General features: G+C 38.6%; 1 protein-coding gene across 1 annotated transcript in view; it reads left to right on the top strand.

Moving 5' to 3' along the window:
- The first annotated feature begins 7620 nt into the window (after positions 1-7620).
- The window catches only part of Ephx4 (epoxide hydrolase 4), a 35740-nt gene continuing 26684 nt past the window's right edge, over positions 7621-16676 (top strand). Inside the window, exons 1-2 of the mRNA XM_004635758.2 lie at positions 7621-7855; positions 9996-10081. Of these exons, the coding sequence (XP_004635815.1) occupies positions 7625-7855; positions 9996-10081 (317 nt within the window). The 5' untranslated portion in view covers positions 7621-7624. The remainder of the gene's footprint in view (positions 7856-9995; positions 10082-16676) is intronic.

Here is a 16676-nt window from a genome sequence, read left to right as displayed (position 1 = left end):
TCCATAATCCTTGATTCCAACAATGCTTAAACCTTCACAGGGCCTACAATCCATCAATTCTTTTCATAGTGCTTCCCAGGGTTATAGCTCAGTGGTCGAATAGGTAGGTATTTAGGTTGTGCAAGGCCCTGAGTTCCGTTCTGAACAAAAAAACCCCAATACTTCCCCCTTTCATGCCCTCACTTGTGTATTGTCCTCTAAGTTTGTAGCACATTATTATAATCACTTCTTTGCATACCCTCTTGACTCCTTTGTTCCTTTCTGTGTTGTACTCTCCTTGCTAAATTCAAATCCTTAAGAAATCTGACCCCTGGCTCTGCACCCATTGAGCTGAATGTGCTGAAAGATGTGTGACCATGATAACAACTCTCGCTTTAGATTTCTGAGCACAAACTCCAATGAGGCTAGGAACTTCAGTACGTCTCCATGATTTGCTCTCTCTCCCTCGACAACCAGCTATTTCATATGTACATTCTACTTCACACCTCCAACCAAAAAGCCTCGCTTTTCCTGTGTGTGCTACCTATTTCTCACTGCTTTTGCACTGAGATAACAAGTCATTTATTCAGAATTTTGAGTTTCCAATGCCACATCTGTGCATAGGTTCTATTCTCCCTTGTGTCACTAAGGAAGGACTGTTCATACAATGTTTAGGCAAATTTCTGAATAGTTTTTTGCTTCCCCAAGGACACTGCTCCAGCAATTGTGATACCCATGATCAGTATTCTCTCCTGTAGATAGTTATTAGCATACCAACTTTTCTGAAAGAATTAAGAATGTGTGATTTCTTTCTTTATGTTGGTTCTCTACTTCACTGGCATATTCTTTTGTCCCCTGTAATTTTAAAAATTAAGACAAAAATTCACCCCCCTCCTTTTTTTTTTTTTTTTTGGCAGAACCAGGGATTGAACTCAGGCCCTTTCACTTGCCAGGGAAGCGCTTATTCTACTGAGCCATTTCCCTGGCCCAAAAATTCACCCTTTTAAAAAGCACAATTTATTGTTTTTAAGTATAGTCATTAAAGAAAAATCTTATTTACAAAATTTTTTCATAATTCTTTATATATTCTGCATTAGAATTTTGTATTACAAATATTATCTACTTCTGCTTAAACACTTATTTATAATCAGGTAGAAAACAATAGAACCAACTTGCCAGCTCAAAAATCAAGTCATTTATACATGAATGTTATATCTAATTGTTAATTTCATTATGCACTTAATCACAAACTTTTTAGATATATGTTAAATTTAAAAAATGTGAAGACTTTAAGAAAGCTTCCCTCTATCCCTACTTTGAAGAGATCAAGGCTTGTATATTACTCTACCTTTATTCTAATCCAAATACAGAAGATTTGAGGGACTTGTTTTGACAAAAATATGGCCATTTATATATTTTATTTAATGTATCATGAATATCTAATCAGATCATTACATGACTATATTCTATAATTTTATAAAAACTGTACATAATTAGTACATAGACCTGTATAAACAATCCTCTGGTCGCAGTTGCTTACCACCTTTTTCTATGAATAGCACTGAAGTCAATAACCTGATAGTACAGCTTCTTGCATTTGTGCAGCTGTTTATAAATGATCAATTTAAGCTCATAAAAGTGGGGTCTGTGGGTCAGAAGGGTACAGCCCAAGAAAATAGCTTTAATTTTAATAGATACTGTCAGATAAACTGTGCCCAAAAATAGTAAAATGATAAATATTCTTTAAAGCTTGAAATACTACTTTCTCATTATCTTCATCATTGGAAGTTCTTACCCTCATTTTTTATTAAAGTGAAAAACTTTTGATTTGTTTCTTTCATTTGCATGACTACAAATGAAGTTGATAACCTTATATTTGTTTGCCATGTGAGTTATCTGATCATTATTTTTAGATTTTTGCTTACTAACTTGTACAGTTTCTTGTTTTAGCTTTTTTTATATTGGCCCTTTGTTTTAGAAATATTTTTCCCCATATATTATTTGTCTTTGAAGCTTTTTTCCCATTAAAATTTTAAATTTTATGTAGTCACATATCTGGCTTTTTCTTTATGTTATCTAAATATTTTGTCCTCCACATCAAGTTGGTAAAATACTTTTACACATTTTTGTGCTTAAAATCCAGATGCATTTTTTACACTTGAATTACAGTGTATTGAAGATGATTTTTAATCTGTGATTATGAGGTTACAGGGCTTTCTTTCCTTCCCAACAAATTCAGTTATGCTGCTACAATTTATTTATTGAATGTCTGAATTGCATAACAATTACTGATAAATTTATAATACATTAACATTGAATGAATTTAAAGACTATTAAGACTATAGCTGAAATTAGATTAGAATTACATTTATAGGCCTACCAATTTTATGTCCAGCTTTACAAATATGCCCTCTGCATGTGAACCAATTTTTGAGCACTACAGTCTCAAAAGAAGCAAAGAAGTTCTCTCTGGTTGGTCATCCTAGAACTAGTTCGGAATTAGTAAACAACTGGGATGGCAGCACTGCCTCCAAGTCAGATGCCTAGTGCCATGTTAGCATGCTAGTTGTGTCATGGGGCACTGGCAAGTTGGAAAAGTTGAAGGAAAATCTTCAAAAGGCTAAAGGCCAAAACTACAGTGAGACCAGACATTGTAACACAACCTTTTACCCTACTCTCCCCAGGTTTCCAGAGAATAGCCATTTGTAAAATGTTTCTGAGAATAAGACTCTTTCACAGAGATAGAGAGGGAGATTTGGAAAAAAATGAAACTTCTAGAAGAGCAATTAGATATGGTGAAGAAAAAAATACATGAGCTAGGATTGAGGGGGAGTAGTCTAGTGGCAGAGCACTTACCTAACTAACACGTCTAAGACCCTAGGCCCAGGCCATAGCACTACCAAAAAAAAAAAAAAACAAAAATAAGAACAATAAACTAGAAGATATCCAAGTAAATATGCCAGTTTGCAGCATAGAGAGACAAAGAGAAGGAAGATGTAGAAGACATATTGAGAGACTAGAATGCAGAGTTGACAAGCCATGACCCAAAAGGTCCAGTTTGTTGCTTGGTTTTATAAAGTTGTATTGAAGTACAGCCACCTTCATTTCTTTACATGTCTATGTTTTCTTTTGTACTATAAAGTTCAGTAGTTGTAACAATAGTTCAGTATTGTATGGCCCTGAAAATCTAAAATACCTGCCATCTGATCTCTAATTGAGAAAGTGTCAGGCGATTTACCAACCATTGATCTAGAAGAAAAATGTACTGAGAGCTCTAATTTGAGAAATTAATTGTAATTTTATTAAAATTGAGAAAAGTGAGTCATTTTATCCTGGAATTACAGTATCCTAAACAGAATAATGAAAAATTAATACTTCAAGACAATTTTCAGTGGCAATACCACTATAAGCAAAGAAAATTTTGTAAGCAGACAGGAAATTGGAGCTATTAAGGAGTTTATTTTTATTTCATCAAGTAGAATTAAGGAGTAGCTGGAAACAGAATAAATCCAAGCTACTTGGGAAGCTGAGGCAAGAGGATCAAAAATTTGAGGCCACTCTGGGTAACTTAGTGAGACTGTCTCAAAAATAACATTTTAAAAGGCCACAGAGATGTGATTCTGTGATCGAGCATATGTGGAACATGTAAGGCTCTGGATTTATTCACAAGACTGAAGAAACAAAAAAACAAAGTGAATTTTCAAAGGTTTTGAGGGGGAAAAAAAGTGACAAAATGAAATGTGGAGAACTTGGACGGTTTTTTTTTCCTAGCATAAAACATGCATGCATTAATCTGTGTTTGTTTGGTTTTGCATAAATGGCTTTTCTCTGCTGCAATTTCTCTTTTGACAATGTCCTATAGGGCATAGCTAGTTATCAGTGACTGACTTAAGACTATGTCTGGATTTTTTCATTAACACAGTTTATGCATATGCTAGCATATAATTTTTCATCCTATTCTGAACCATTTGTCACAGAAAAGCGTACTGGTGAGATTCTAAGTTTGTGTGATTTATAATTTTTGAGTGAGAGAAGGAAAAGCTGTATACGTTTCATTGCCAACTGAAGATCTGTGTGTATAAGAGTGATCTGAAGTGAGTATGCCATATTTCTGTTTATTCACCAGTCTTTGACTGTATTTTTTATTAATTTTATTGAGAAAAAATTGCAATGTGATAGCTTCAAAACAGGTTGGTAGGAGAGTTACAACAATTAATACATTGCATATTGTTGGCTTTGTAGTAGTCATTCATAGCACAAGATGCAGACATGATATCCTGTCCAAACACTATTAGTACAGATCTTTCTTCTTATTGAATTAAGAGAAAGTAGCTATATATTTATCCTATTTTGTATATGCAGATACAAAATTGTCATTCATTTATATCACCTTTTTTTGTTCAGGTTTGTCAGAGATGGGTATTCCATTGCCATCCAAATATTGTAGGTGCATGAATTCAGCAAAATATTTCAATATAGTCCAGTAGTCCACAATAGTAGTGGGTTATCTACAGGACTGGCAATGTCCAAATCTTATGACTTGAGCCTTCTACAGCTCACTATATTAACATGGCTTCACTTTTCATACCTCATTTCTACACTTTTCTGCTGGATGGTTAAGCCCAAGATAAAGCAAGACCTATATAACAAAGAATGTAACTTTTGTATCTGATATAAGGTTAGTCAAATCCCCTCTGGACTTACCCTGAAACCCTGTACTGTACTTTGTAGATCCTTTGTGAGTGTCAGCATGTGGATGTGTCATGGCCATTGCTTGACCGATTTGCTCTCTGTGAGGGCTTGAGAGAATGTTTTCTCTCCATGTGACTCTCTTTAGGCACATACTACATCATTGATCACGTTCCTCTGTGGCCCCATAATGTCCTTGATCAGAAAATTTGGGGCACAACTGAGTTACATGATCTTACAGTACAGGTTCTCCTATGTCCTGAGTCTTCACTGACCTTGAAAGGCTAGGGCCAAAATGTTGGCTGTCCTTGCAGCCCTTCTTTTTCTCTAATTTTTGGTCTACAAACTTAGGTTGTTAACCCTCCAGAAGAGAAGCTTGTTATTACCCTATAACATATGCAGTTAGGTTTAACCTCACTATCTGTCTGAATATCAAACATCTTAGGCATAAGATGGAACATCTTTTAAAAAAAACATTTACTTGAGACAGTCTTTGACTTTAAACAAAGAAAAGGAAAACAAAATGAGGAAAGTCATCTTTGATTTCTCAGCTCATTAAAATGGCAGTGAAATTTTTTTTTAATTTTTCCCACAAAATGGTGTCTTAAATGTGTAAGGGATATTCAATTTTTATGGGAAGTATAGTGGTTTTAGTGGCTCTATTCCATTTATAGTTATACCCCCAGGAACTTGTCTCAAAAGTTGAGATGGCACAGAAACATAGGGTGAGAGCATTACATGCAACATTTTTAATGGTCAAAAGAGGCCTCTTGCATTCAGATCTGCTCACCAGAACCCAACCACTTGGCCACACCTGAGTGCAAGTTGGGAATATTTGGAACAACACATTGGCATTGGTGATTCTTTGCCTCACACAAAGTCAATTTAGAAATAATACTTATGGCTAGTGAATATAAAATGATAATGAGTTTGATATTGAGGGAAATGAATATCAAAGCCATGAATGACAATCTTGGCTCATCAGATTAGCTAAAATGATTCCTGGAGATGATAAGTAGAATTCATGCTGCTAGTCAGAAGCATAAATACATATATTTTATATTTTGTAAGGCAAATATTTTATAAAATTGAATGGCTGTGTAGTGATAACCCAGCAATGCTTTCCAAGCATACATCCTAAGGAGTCTATTACAAACCAAGGAGACATGTACAAGGACATACAGAGCATGTACAAATAAGGATGATGAGAGAGAAGGAGGGGGGATAGTGCAGGAAGAAGATGGAACAGAAAGGAAAAAGCCAACCCAAATACGCATAGATAATGGATCAGAATGGAGATCCTAGATCTCTACACAAAGATGACAAATAGGCATTTCAACAGGGGAAGGATAGCCTTTTCAACAAATAGCACTGGATATCCATTAACAAGAGGAAAAACTCAGCTCTCACATCTTACATATAAATTAATTCAAAGTGGATCATGATTCATCTATAGTCAAGAATATAAGGATGATGAATTTTTGATTTGATATCAAGTGCATGAATATTATAAAAGGAAAAATTGACAAACATGACTTTACCCAAATTAAATTTGCTGTTAACTATGAACTAGGAAAAATATTTACAAATTATAGTAGATAATGAGAAAAGATTTTTAACTGAAACATAGAACTCTCAATAGTAGCGGGAAATTTTTAATCTTTAAAACAAAACATTTGTTTGAGTAGCACATAAATTACTTAAAAGATGCCAAACATTACTGATCATTGGAGAAATAAAATACCACTGCTCACTTAGGGAATAGCTAAAACTACAAGGTTTTAAGAAAAATACCTAGTGCTTTCAAGAATATGAATTAAGTAGCTCTCTGATGCTGCTGGTGTGATTTCAGAATTGTGCGGGCACTGCTTTGCTCTAGGGGTGAATCCAATCGCTTCTCGGCCTTTTGGCTAAGATCAAGTGTAGAGGTGAATCCAGGACCTCGACAAACGGTAGGAAGAGGCACTCTCACTTAGCAATACCCCAGCCGTTGGTAGCCACGTTGGAAACCAGTTTTGAACCATCCCACTTCTAGGAAGCTATCCAAGTGCAGTGAAAGCACACACACATACACACACACACACACACACACACACACACATATTTGGGGCTGTTATGAAAAGTCCACTATAAAGTCACGTAAAGGTATGTGTGTGTGTGTGTGTGTGTGTGTGTGTGTGTGGTTTCTTAACCAAAGAATGAATAAATAATTGTGTTATATCCACTCAATCAAATGGTAATTCACAATTTAAAAGAAATGGAACATGTTTTGATGAATCTCAAAAACATTATGGTACATAAAAGAAGCCAGAAACAAAAGGTTGCATACTGTATGATTCCATTTGTACAATACTCTTGCAAAACAAAACCAAGGACAAATAGACCAATGGCTGGTAGCCTGGGGCTTGACTCTTTCTAAACAGCCTACTTGGACTTTTCCTAGCTGGACTGTCACAACTTTGAAACATAGCTGGAGAATATTAGCATCTTGAGATCATCAGGAATAAAGTAATAATGTCTATAATCTAGTAGGAAAGTCGTTTGCCGTCCCTTACTTCCTGGCCCCATTATTATTCTGTGACACAGAGAAAGGCCTAATTAAATTCCCATAACAGGGTGGGCAATGGGGGATTAGAACGCTGGTCAAAACGGCGGCGTGGCGCTGCCGCGGTACGCGCAATGGCTTGGGAAGGCGCCTTCATTTTGCCCGCAGCTCCAGTGACTGTCAAATGCAAAGTCACTCTCCGCGGCAGGAGGCCGTGGAGTCCACCTTCGCCCGGCCCGGGGCGGACCTCGCCGCCGGCGTCTCGGGGCGGCGGAGCGCGCAGCGTGTGCGGGAGCCGGGCTCGGGCTCGGAGCGGCGCGGAGCCAGGCCGGGAGGGCGCGCGGCTGCCACCTGCCGCGCCGCGCCGCTCCCCGCTCCCGAGAGGCCAGCCCGGCCGCCGCCGCTCCGCCCATGGCGCGGCTGCGGGACTGCCTGCCCCGCCTGACGAGAGCCGTCCGGTCCCTGCTCTTCTGGTCCCTGGTCTACGGCTACAGCGGGCTCTGCGCCTCCGTCCACCTGCTCAAACTTTTGTGGAGCATCGGCAGGGGACCCGCGCAGACCTTCCGGCGGGTGGCCCGGGAGCACCCGCCCGACTGCCTGAACGACCCCTCCCTGGGCACCCACTGCTACGTGCGCATCAAGGTGAAGGCCGGCGCGGGCCTGGAGGTAGCGCGGGAAGGACGAGACGGCAGCGGGAGCGGAGGGCCGGGCTGCGCCGCCCTGGCACCGGGCACACGTCGCCGAGGGATGCCCGGGCGGTGGGGACGCAGCGGCCGCGGAGGACGCGCGGGGAGGCGGGGTGGGGGGCTAGGTGTGGCGGAAGAGGGGTCGGGTTTGTCCCTGTGTGTGTGTGTGGGGGGGGGGGATTCGTTGTGCTTTCTGGAGTTTTCTAATCAAGAGTCCTCTAGTGCTTCCTTTCCTACTTTCACCTTTTTGCCCTCTAGATCTACTGTAGGGAATTGCCCCTGGTGATGCTCTGCTGTCTCAGGAGGCTGTCTTTGCTCAATTTTTGGGGGTAGAAAGAGTAAATCTTTGGACATGAGGATGTGTTGCAAACACGGATGACCCAGGCCGCACGACAAAAATAAATAAATGCTGTATGTTTGTGAGGAGGGAAGTGTAGAAATGGAATTAAAAGTAAGTATCAGGCATGCATGCACTCTGTAATCGCCTGTGCTTGTCCCAGGCTTTCTCATGGTCCAGAGATGCTCTGTGCCCAGAAACTCCAGGTGGTGACGGGAAATACGTAGGCCCTACCCTGCAAGTCTGACTCATAGGTCTTAGAAACCAGCATTGCATGGGGAGATATTTATGTCACCAAGTCCTGCTTTCCTACTAGCTACTAACTTGTCCAGCAGGATGGACTTCAAGAGAGCAAGAGTTTACTTCAAGATGTTCCTCTTACCCTTCCTTACCCTGGGGTTGATAGGAGAACTGAGTTAATGTTTGACCACTACTCCCTGCACCCTTCACAACTGGACAACTCAGTACAATACCTGACACATCAGCACAATAAAGTATGTGTGCATTAAATCCAGTCAAATGCTTGTGGAAGTCATGCTCTAAGACTCACCACCAAAATAAAAGAGAAATTATTGTCCTTCTTGGAAGAGATTTTGCAGTTGAGGGCAAAGTCAGATACTCTGTCTGAGTGGAGGAGGGAGGACTCCCTGGGAGTCTTCTGGACCTCCTCACAGTCCTTTTCTTCTGACTTTAACCCCCTGAGATCTCCCTAGAGACACAAAACTAAAGAATGGAAGAAACATCATCCTGGGAATTTGTACAAGATGATTCTTATCATGCTGTGTTCTCAGTCATCTGTGTTAACACCTTGGGCCTGATTTTCTAGATCTGTAAAATGATGGTGTTAAATTAGGGACCTTTAAGATGCATTAACATCTGAAAACCCACACAGGTAGCTGCATACAGTGTAACTCAGTATTCATATACAGCTATTTATTTCTCTGTCTCTGTCTCTCTGTCTCTCTGTGTCTGTCTGTCTGTCTGTCTGTCTGTCTGTCTGTCTGTCTGTCTCTCTCTCTTTCTCTCTCTCCCTCTCCCTCTCCCTCTCTCTCTCTCTATCAGCTTTTTTCCTTTCCCCTTTGCTTTTTCTTCTCCAATCTTCCCCATAGTTGCCTTAGTGTTGCTGTATCCTTCGCCCATTCCCATTCCTTTTCTTTTCCTTGGGCTGTCTTGACTCCCACGTGCAGAGTGAAGTCTTGAGTACTCTGGAGATTCTGCTGTTAGAAACACAGGGACGGGAAGCAGACATGAGGGGAAGGTACACGCAACACTCAAGATGATAATGTGGGAAGGAGAGACCTAAAAATAAGGGAAGGAGGTGTGAATTATATAACTGATGGCACAGCGTTGACGGATAAGCTGAGAAAAGTACATGACTAGGAAGCAACTTGGCAGGAATATAAATTCAGATCAAAATTATTTACATGTTCTGCCAAATTTAATGAGATGAAAGGTGACACATCCATAAGATAAAAGTTACAAATTGTGACATTGCTTCAAAAGCTCAAAATACCTGCATATAAACTGTCCTTGTAGTAAGGACTAGAAAGGAAAGTACTGTGATGGAAATATTCATAAAACTGAATCAATTTATACTAGTGATAAAACACGAAGATGTTAGTTTTGAAAATCAATAATATTTTATGTCTTGAAGTTAAAAAATAATGCAAACCAGCTTTTAAAAACCAAAATGAAATAAAAGTTCTAGTCTGACAATCTAAACCAAATATCACCAAAATTCCATGTCTTCCATTTTCAGGATTCGGGGCTAAGATTTCACTATGTTGCTGCTGGGGAGCGAGGCAAGCCACTCATGCTGCTGCTTCACGGATTTCCAGAATTCTGGTAAACTTGCCAAATACCTGTTTCTTTTACATTAAAACTTGATTTATTGACTTAGTCTAGTTTGTGCTACAATAATAGAATAACACAGATGGGTTAATTTTTACAGTGACTAGAAATGAATTTTCTCATAGTTTTGAGAGTCCCCGATCAAGAAGCTGTATCTGGCTGAGGTGGGAAGGTGGAGGGCAACAGTCGGTGCACTCAACCTTCCCTCATGGCTTCAGTTCCACCATGAGGCAGATTCCTCATGGCCCAATCACCCCACAAAGCGCCCAGCTGTTAATTCTGTAACACTGCTGGTTAAATTTCAGCATGAATTTTGAAGGGGGCAAACTTTCAAACCATAGCACTTATCATAGAATCATTTTTTGTAATGATTTTTGACAGACCTTACCCTACGATAATTTGCCCAGAGATTCCTGAATGTTTCTCAAGCAAAGAAACCCACATGTGACTATGCTAAATTTATTAATTTTATGAATATTGCAAAAAGTGGTTTTTAATATTTCAAATTTCTAAAATGGTTACACAGCAGTTTTTTTACAGAGTACCTACTGTGGACAAAATACAAAGTGAGTGGGAAAGGAGATTTTTAAAAAACACAAAGGCTTAGAGTGATTTTTATCAGAAAGCTTTTGGTGAACCTAAGTTATTTCCTATGCAGATAGAACAGATACACATGAATGCAAGATAAGTTAAATACTTAAATATTTCACATTAAAAAGAAAAGCTAAAGCCAAAAATGCAGTTATTGTCTTATTCTACTTGTGCTGCTGTAACAAAATACCTGAGACTGAGAAACTTATAATGAACAGAAATGTATTTCACACAATTCTGGAGGCCAAGATCAAGACATAAGCCAGAAAAAAAAATTTTTTTAAATTTACAAAAGGTCCAGGGAGATGACTCAGTAGAATAAGTGCTTCCCTGGCAAGCGCAAGGGCCTGAGTTCAATCCCCAGTTCCACAAATAAATAAATAAATATTTTAAAAAGGACATGAACCAGTTTGGTGTCCAGTGAGGACCCAGTATTTGCTTCCAAGATGGTCCCTGCAGCTGTGTCATCCAGAGCAGCTTCTGCCTCATGTGGGAGAAGAGCTTAGGAGAGAAGGCTTAACTAGTTCCCCAACCCTTTCACAAGATTCCTAGTAGCATTTATAAGGATGACATCTGAATTTTAGGGTACATAGGCAGACCACAGTACCCAGAGGGAAATTTTCTATTCTCCATCAGCCCCAGAAGGCCAAATAAATATAGCTAAAAGCAGCAACTAATTTTTTTTTTTTTTTTTTTTTTTTGAGTTCTGGGGATTGAAACACAGCAACCTGAGCCTGACTGCTTTGTTGAAGCAGCCACTTAAAGAACTGAGCTAAGGGGCAGGCCCCCACAGCAACTAATTTTTTAAAAAAATTTAATGGAAGCATCTTTGACAGAGACATACTTCTACTTGGGAGGCTCAAGTAGGAGGAGCACAAGTTTAAGGACAGCTGGGCAATTTAGCAATACCCTGTCTTAAAATAAAATTTAAAGAGTGGGCTGGGGCTGGACATGGTGGTATACACCTATATCCCAGCACTTGGGAGGCTGAAGGCAGGAAGAGTGCCATGAGTTTGAGGTCAGCCTAGGCTACACAGTGAACTCAAGGCCAGGCTGAACTACATAGCAAGACCCTGTCCAGAAAAACAAGAAGAAAAAGAAAAAGAAAGGCCTGGGGATTTAGCTCAGAGGTAGATTACTTGCCTAGCATGCAACAGGCCCTAGATTCAACATCAAATGGAGGAGGGTGGTAAATATTAGAGGTTTCTGGTAGCATAGAGCTATGATCTTCCGATGATCTAAACTAAGTCAAGAAATGTATTAATATATAAAGCACATTTTCTGAGCTGACTCAAATGTAAAATATCCAGTGTCTTTTGAAATGTCTGGGATAGCAGTCTGTCCTAAAATTTCTCCTTTACTGTTTCATAATACCTAGAATTCCACCATTATAATTCTTCACTTGCTTATGGTTTTAAAGATGTGTCACCCAAAGTCCTGATTTAAAATTTCTCTGAGAAGAATATTGACTTAAGTGAGTTAGTTAATACTATACTCTCTGAGTGAAAGAGATTATATGAACAAGTCTATTAAAGATATCAGTTCATTAAGAAGTATTAAGCAATGAAGAATGGAATGGAGGGTGGTAAAAATGCCCCTACCTCATCATTTTTCTGGAGCAAAATCCATGTTGTCTTTCTTTTCTCATTACTCAGACAAAATACCTGACACTTACAAGTTAAAAAAAAAAGTTTATTTTAGCTCACAGTTTATAGAGGCTATAATCCATAGTTACTGACTACACAACAAGGTGGCATGGCAGAGAGCCACTGGAAAAGGTGGAACAGTCCATGGCAGGACAGGCAAAAGGCAGCAAAGCATCAAGCAGCAGATGTGAGCCTTCCTTTCCCTTTTATCTCATGCAGGCTATAAGCCTTTTGGGTGATGCCAACCAGACTTAGGCTGGGGTTTCCCATTACCCACACCAAAAACTATGATAAACTAGTTAGTGGACTATTCTAATACCATATACCCTTAATCCCAGTATCACATTCTTACTCCACATTCACACACCATAGATCCAACCACTTCCAAAAAGCCCCACCTACCACCACATGAAGCTTTGGAGCAATGTCTATGTACAAGCCATAACACATGAGTACCTCTCGTCCTAAGATGACTTTCCCTTCATGAAGATTTTTTCCCCTTTCTGGATCTAGCTGCATAAACAAACATGTAATATTCATCTATTCTTCTATCCTAGGATAATGGAATTCAATGGTTGAAGGAGTGCCCATGCAATTCAAGCAAATGTCTACAGACTCTTGCGAGTACATGATATAGAATGGCTTACAATAAAATGTTACTCTGAAGCATTAGTCAAATGTATTCAGAGTAATGCTGACAATTAGTTCTGGTTTAGCCACTTACTGGCTGTGGGTTCCTGCACAACTATTTATAATAATCTTGCAGAGATCTTGTGAATCAAAACATGGGAAAAGCCATTCACATGGCCCCAGGGGGTACTCAATAAATGTTTGGATTTTTTTCCCCTTCATTTTCTTTCACTCAATGTGGAGATCTATAATTACTTAATTGTGGCAGTGATAATGATAATAGTTAACATTTCCTAAGGTTTTGATGACCCAAGTACTCTTAGAAGTGTTTTGCCTATATCTTCTCAGTTAAAGCTCATAGCTCTCCTTTGAAAAGTAGCAGTATCAGGAAGTAAGGTACTCCTTATTCTTAAAATTCAGAGCTAAACTCTGTGATCTGTCCTCAGTCTATAGAAACCACAATGTGAGTTTTCACCCCTAAAATTTCATACCTTCTACCAGCTTTCAAGAGGGTGTTAAGAAATCAGCCAACAAGCTGGTACCCCTGTGGCATGGCCCCAACACTGGGAAAGCTGAGACAGGAGGATGGCTTGAGTCCAGAAAGTAAAAACCAGCCTGGGCAACATAACAAGATCTTGTCTCAAAAGCTAGTGTGCAATGTTAAGAATAACTTACTTTAATATTTTAAATCATAATTCTAAACAAAATTCATGGTCTGAATACATGATGATATTTACCCCAGTACCTATTCATGCTTTTCCTTTTGGAATGTCAACTCTTCATATGCAGAACAATCTGTATAAAGATCAAAATGAATCCACAACCACTTCCACCACTTGATAATTGTTTCAGAGTCTGAGACAATGGCAGTGGGACTCATTTAACACAGGGTAATAAGTGCTTTCTGTTTTATCTTTAGAGATGTACTTCTCTGCACGCTTTTCCATAAGATGGTTCTATGTTTTATTCATGAGAACTCTTGCAAAATAGAAATGCCTGATGATTGCTATACATAGAGCCTTTAGGGGGAATCATTACTACCCATTCAGCAGTTTTGTCAATTCCATTCAGATGCAAGTGAAAAAAATCCAAATCTTAGAATTTAGGGCCAAATCCTAAATTTACATTTTAGAAAAAAACCCTAGTTTTAATTTTTTTTTAATTTTAAGAGCCAAAAATACTTTATGCATGAAATTTCAAAAACACTTTAAGTTTACATTAATATTACTCCTCTATCAGTTAACTTTTGCATAAGTGCACATGAAAGTAGTTCAAGTAGACCAGAAGTATTTGATACAATAAAAACAAAATAAGCATAAATTGGCAATGTGTGTAAAGGTGGGTTTTTAGAAAGAGAAGCACCTATAAGTGTAATGTATTCTCTACATTTATAATTGTGAATAGCTGTTAAGAAATGGTAAGTTTAATGTACTCTTACACAGTACACTGAAAACAATTCTCTTAAAATCTAAAGGAAACATCAAAGACACATCTGTCAGAACCGTAGCTAAATTAGTCTCAAATATAGCTATCAGAGGATGATTTTTCTTTCTCTATCCATCTCGATTTGCATCTCTTATAAAAATATTTTGAGCTGACCCAGGCAATTTTTGTGAGTTGGCCTCATCAACAGCTGTGTGGAAAAAAGGCTTCATCACTCAGATGCTGAGCCAAGGCAAATGGGGGCTCTTCACGCATGCAGCTGAGCATGGAGGCCCACAGCCGTGATCTTCCTCTGTGGTGAAGAGGAAGAGGCTGTTTTTACATCTACAGTGATTGGCCTGGTACAACCAGGAGGCCTGCTAATGTTAAGAGTAGTAACTGGGAAAGAGTTGATTTTTCTCCTGAGTGGTTTCTATTGTTACCTAAAGCTACCCGGAAAAAAAAAAAAAAAAAAAGACTATGTGGATAACAATAGTTTTATTTAAGATATTTTGGAAGGTTACTGCTTATGTAAGATGCCTTTCTCTTTCTTTCTTTCTTTCTTTCTTTCTTTCTTTCTTTCTTTTTTTCTTTCTTTCTTTCCTTTTCTTTTCTTTTCTTTCAGTTAAAGTGCCTTAATTTCTGTATTAGGGAAGCATTTTGTTTTATTCATACAAATGACAGGACCATCAGTCTACTACAGGGTGATTTGTTTTTCAGTTTAGGGATAAAATGTGAATCAACTGTGTTATTATTTATGAATTCTTCAGTAGAAATATATCTCAAGGTTTGAACTGGAACAGAGGTCTAATTGGAAAACTGGTACTACTTAAATCAGTGTTCCATTAGTCTGTTGATTCAGTTGTTCAACAAATCTTTATTAAGCTACTGCATGCAACTCAGGGAGATCACTATTGAGTAGAAGAACCTACTGGAACAGACCATTATGTAACCTGTGCCCGCTGCACTGGAGAGTACAGAAGGGGGCCACCCAAACCTGTGAAGAAGGATGTAAAGAAGCATCCTGGGTGACTCCTGGACTTGGATATGCCCCCATTTCCATTATCCTGTACCCTGATCTTGTCCTTAAAGTGGAAGAATAATAATGCCTACTGAAAAGACTCATTTGGAAGATCAACATTGCCAGATATAACACATTTAGAGTTGGGTTGGCATGAAGTAAGAACGATATAGATGTTATTTGTCTTTCTTACAAAGCAAATTACAAACTGAAATAAATGATCATTCTGGAAGACTAGGTAGTAGTTAGATCTTAAAGGTTTGGTCTGCCCAGATAATGAGCATGGATTCATATTACAAGTATGGGAATCATAAAATCTTCAGCAGAAAAATAACAAAGTTGTTGTTATTACTGCCTCATTTTGGTTGATTGAGAGGAATGAAGTAGACACAGAGCAATCAATAAGATGGTGCAAAAATGGAAATCTGAATTAATGTAATCATAATGGACAGGAGGAGTGATTACATACATATTTAAGAAGTTAAATTTGAAGAACTTATTGACTGGGTCCGAGAGATTATACAATAGGGAAAGTTGGGCTTCAGTCTCAGAGACATAAAAAACCAATTCAAAATTAAGACTGATGAGAAAATAAGAAAATTATGTGTGACAATTGATAATAGTCCATAAAGAGGCAAAATGCTTCATTTGTTTGTTATAATCTAGAGCCAATATTAAAAAGATTACTATAATCTAGCCAAAAAGTAATTAACATTTTCCAAATCCATCATAAGTAGCAATGTTTCTGCAGATGTTTAAGTCATACATATCCTAGCATATAGAGATTTTGTGTACCTTCATAATTCCAAGTATGTGCCTGAAACTCTTCCAGATAATCCATCTGTTGATGTGAGGTGATTGACTTGTTATATTTATCTGATTGCTGTATGTCACTTGGAAGTGTGTTTGTACTGAAGATAGAGTACAGAGGCTTTACCCTGAGCTATATCCCCAACCCTTTTGAGTCAGGTTCTCACTAAATTGCTTGGGTTGAGCTTGAACTTGAATGCTCCTGTCTCAGGCTCCCAAAGGGCTGGGATGACAGGCATGCACTGCCATGCTTATGTCAGTTTGCACTGCAATCTTCTTCTCACCATGGGTTTATAAACTTACATTTCTGTGTTTGCTTGTCTATTGCATTCCAGAGATATTTTCAGACAGTAGTCTCCCATTTGGCTTGTGTCAGATAATTTTATACTGTGTTTCAGAACAGATGTGCATGAGGATGCTTCTCTAAAAATGCATATTTTGAGTTGTATAACACAGTGAGTCACCAAAA

The sequence above is a fragment of the Octodon degus genome, unplaced genomic scaffold (genome assembly GCF_000260255.1).
Source record: "Octodon degus isolate 3935 unplaced genomic scaffold, OctDeg1.0 scaffold00074, whole genome shotgun sequence".
Classification (NCBI taxonomy): Eukaryota; Metazoa; Chordata; class Mammalia; order Rodentia; family Octodontidae; genus Octodon; species Octodon degus.
This window is presented reverse-complemented; position numbering and strand designations above follow the sequence as displayed.